Here is a 1,168-nt window from a genome sequence, read left to right as displayed (position 1 = left end):
AGACTGATCTACATGACTATTATAAGGCCTATCTGGACATACGGAGTTGAGCTTTGGGGGTCCACTAAACCATCAAATTCCTCCAGAATCCAATCCTTACAGTCCAAAATCCTTACTTTGTCACACATCAAGTCATCCATCAGGACCTCAATGTCCCCTATGTTGCCGATTTGGCCAGACCAGATACCGTTACTTCCATAATAAACTTCTGAACCACCCAAATCCACTTGTTTCTTACCAGGCTTCTCCTTCATTACCTGATAATCCTCCTAGGCGTCCTCTAGAAATGTTATTGGAGTTCTATCAGTGGGTAGATTCTCCACATGTTTTATCATGTCACTATGTCACCTACAGCAAATTTACTTGTATATATATACAGTTGTAAATAACAGTAAATAAATTATTTTTAAAAAAATAGAAATAATATTCCTTTTTTTTATAAATAATTTGTAAAATAATGAAGATCGAATAGTGAAATAAAATAACTAAAACATTGTATGAGCCAAAAGAATAGCTTGTAGTTCAGGCTAATATCCTGAAGAAATCATTTCCACTTCTATCAGTCCATCTTCTCAATTCAATTTGCCCTTACGATGATAACTAAGGTATAAGAGATACAGAACATCAGAAAAAGCTTTTTAAGTCTTACATTTGGCAGCTTCCTTGCCTCATCGGGGTCCCGTTCCAATCTGGATCCTACTCTTTGTAACTCAGCAAACAAAGCCATTAGAAGTTACGGGGCGCTTCATAACCTTCTGAAATCTCTCGGATCGTCACATCTCTGCAGTAAAGATTGACCCTGATGGAATCTTATACAGTCTACAGTCATTTGGACATCTGCTGAATTATAAATAAAACATTTTGAAACTTCGTTAAAGAAATAAACCAAAGAATTATATGAGCTCACATTACACCAAATCTACCCATCTATGTACCAATATATATATAATAACTCCCAGGACCCAAGTTCGAATCCGGTTATGGCAGATAATTATTTTCTATTCACTATAGCCGTGAGTCAGCCCTGTGGGTTCGAGAAGCCTCCAGGGGTCAACTCACTCAAATTATCCTTAATTGTGTATAAATCAGACGGTCGAGTGTCATTATAACCAACTCACCTCCGTGTACAACCGTTGGTCTAGTAATAGTATTCTTTAAAAAGTATTTC

The 1,168-nt window shown here is 36.7% G+C and overlaps 1 protein-coding gene across 1 annotated transcript in view; it reads right to left on the bottom strand.

The window, feature by feature from the left end:
• Positions 1-254, bottom strand: part of LOC106689993 (soluble guanylate cyclase 89Da) — a 60,889-nt gene extending 60,635 nt beyond the window's left edge. Inside the window, exon 1 of the mRNA XM_067053073.1 lies at positions 117-254. Coding sequence (XP_066909174.1) covers positions 117-254 — 138 coding nt within the window. The remainder of the gene's footprint in view (positions 1-116) is intronic.
• Between the last annotated feature and the right edge of the window lie 914 nt (positions 255-1,168).

Source organism: Halyomorpha halys, unplaced genomic scaffold (genome assembly GCF_000696795.3).
Source record: "Halyomorpha halys isolate HHAL.00 unplaced genomic scaffold, Hhal_1.1 Scaffold1541.1, whole genome shotgun sequence".
NCBI classification, from domain to species: Eukaryota; Metazoa; Arthropoda; class Insecta; order Hemiptera; family Pentatomidae; genus Halyomorpha; species Halyomorpha halys.
Note: the sequence above shows the minus strand (reverse complement) of the source record. Positions and strands in the feature narration are given on the sequence as shown.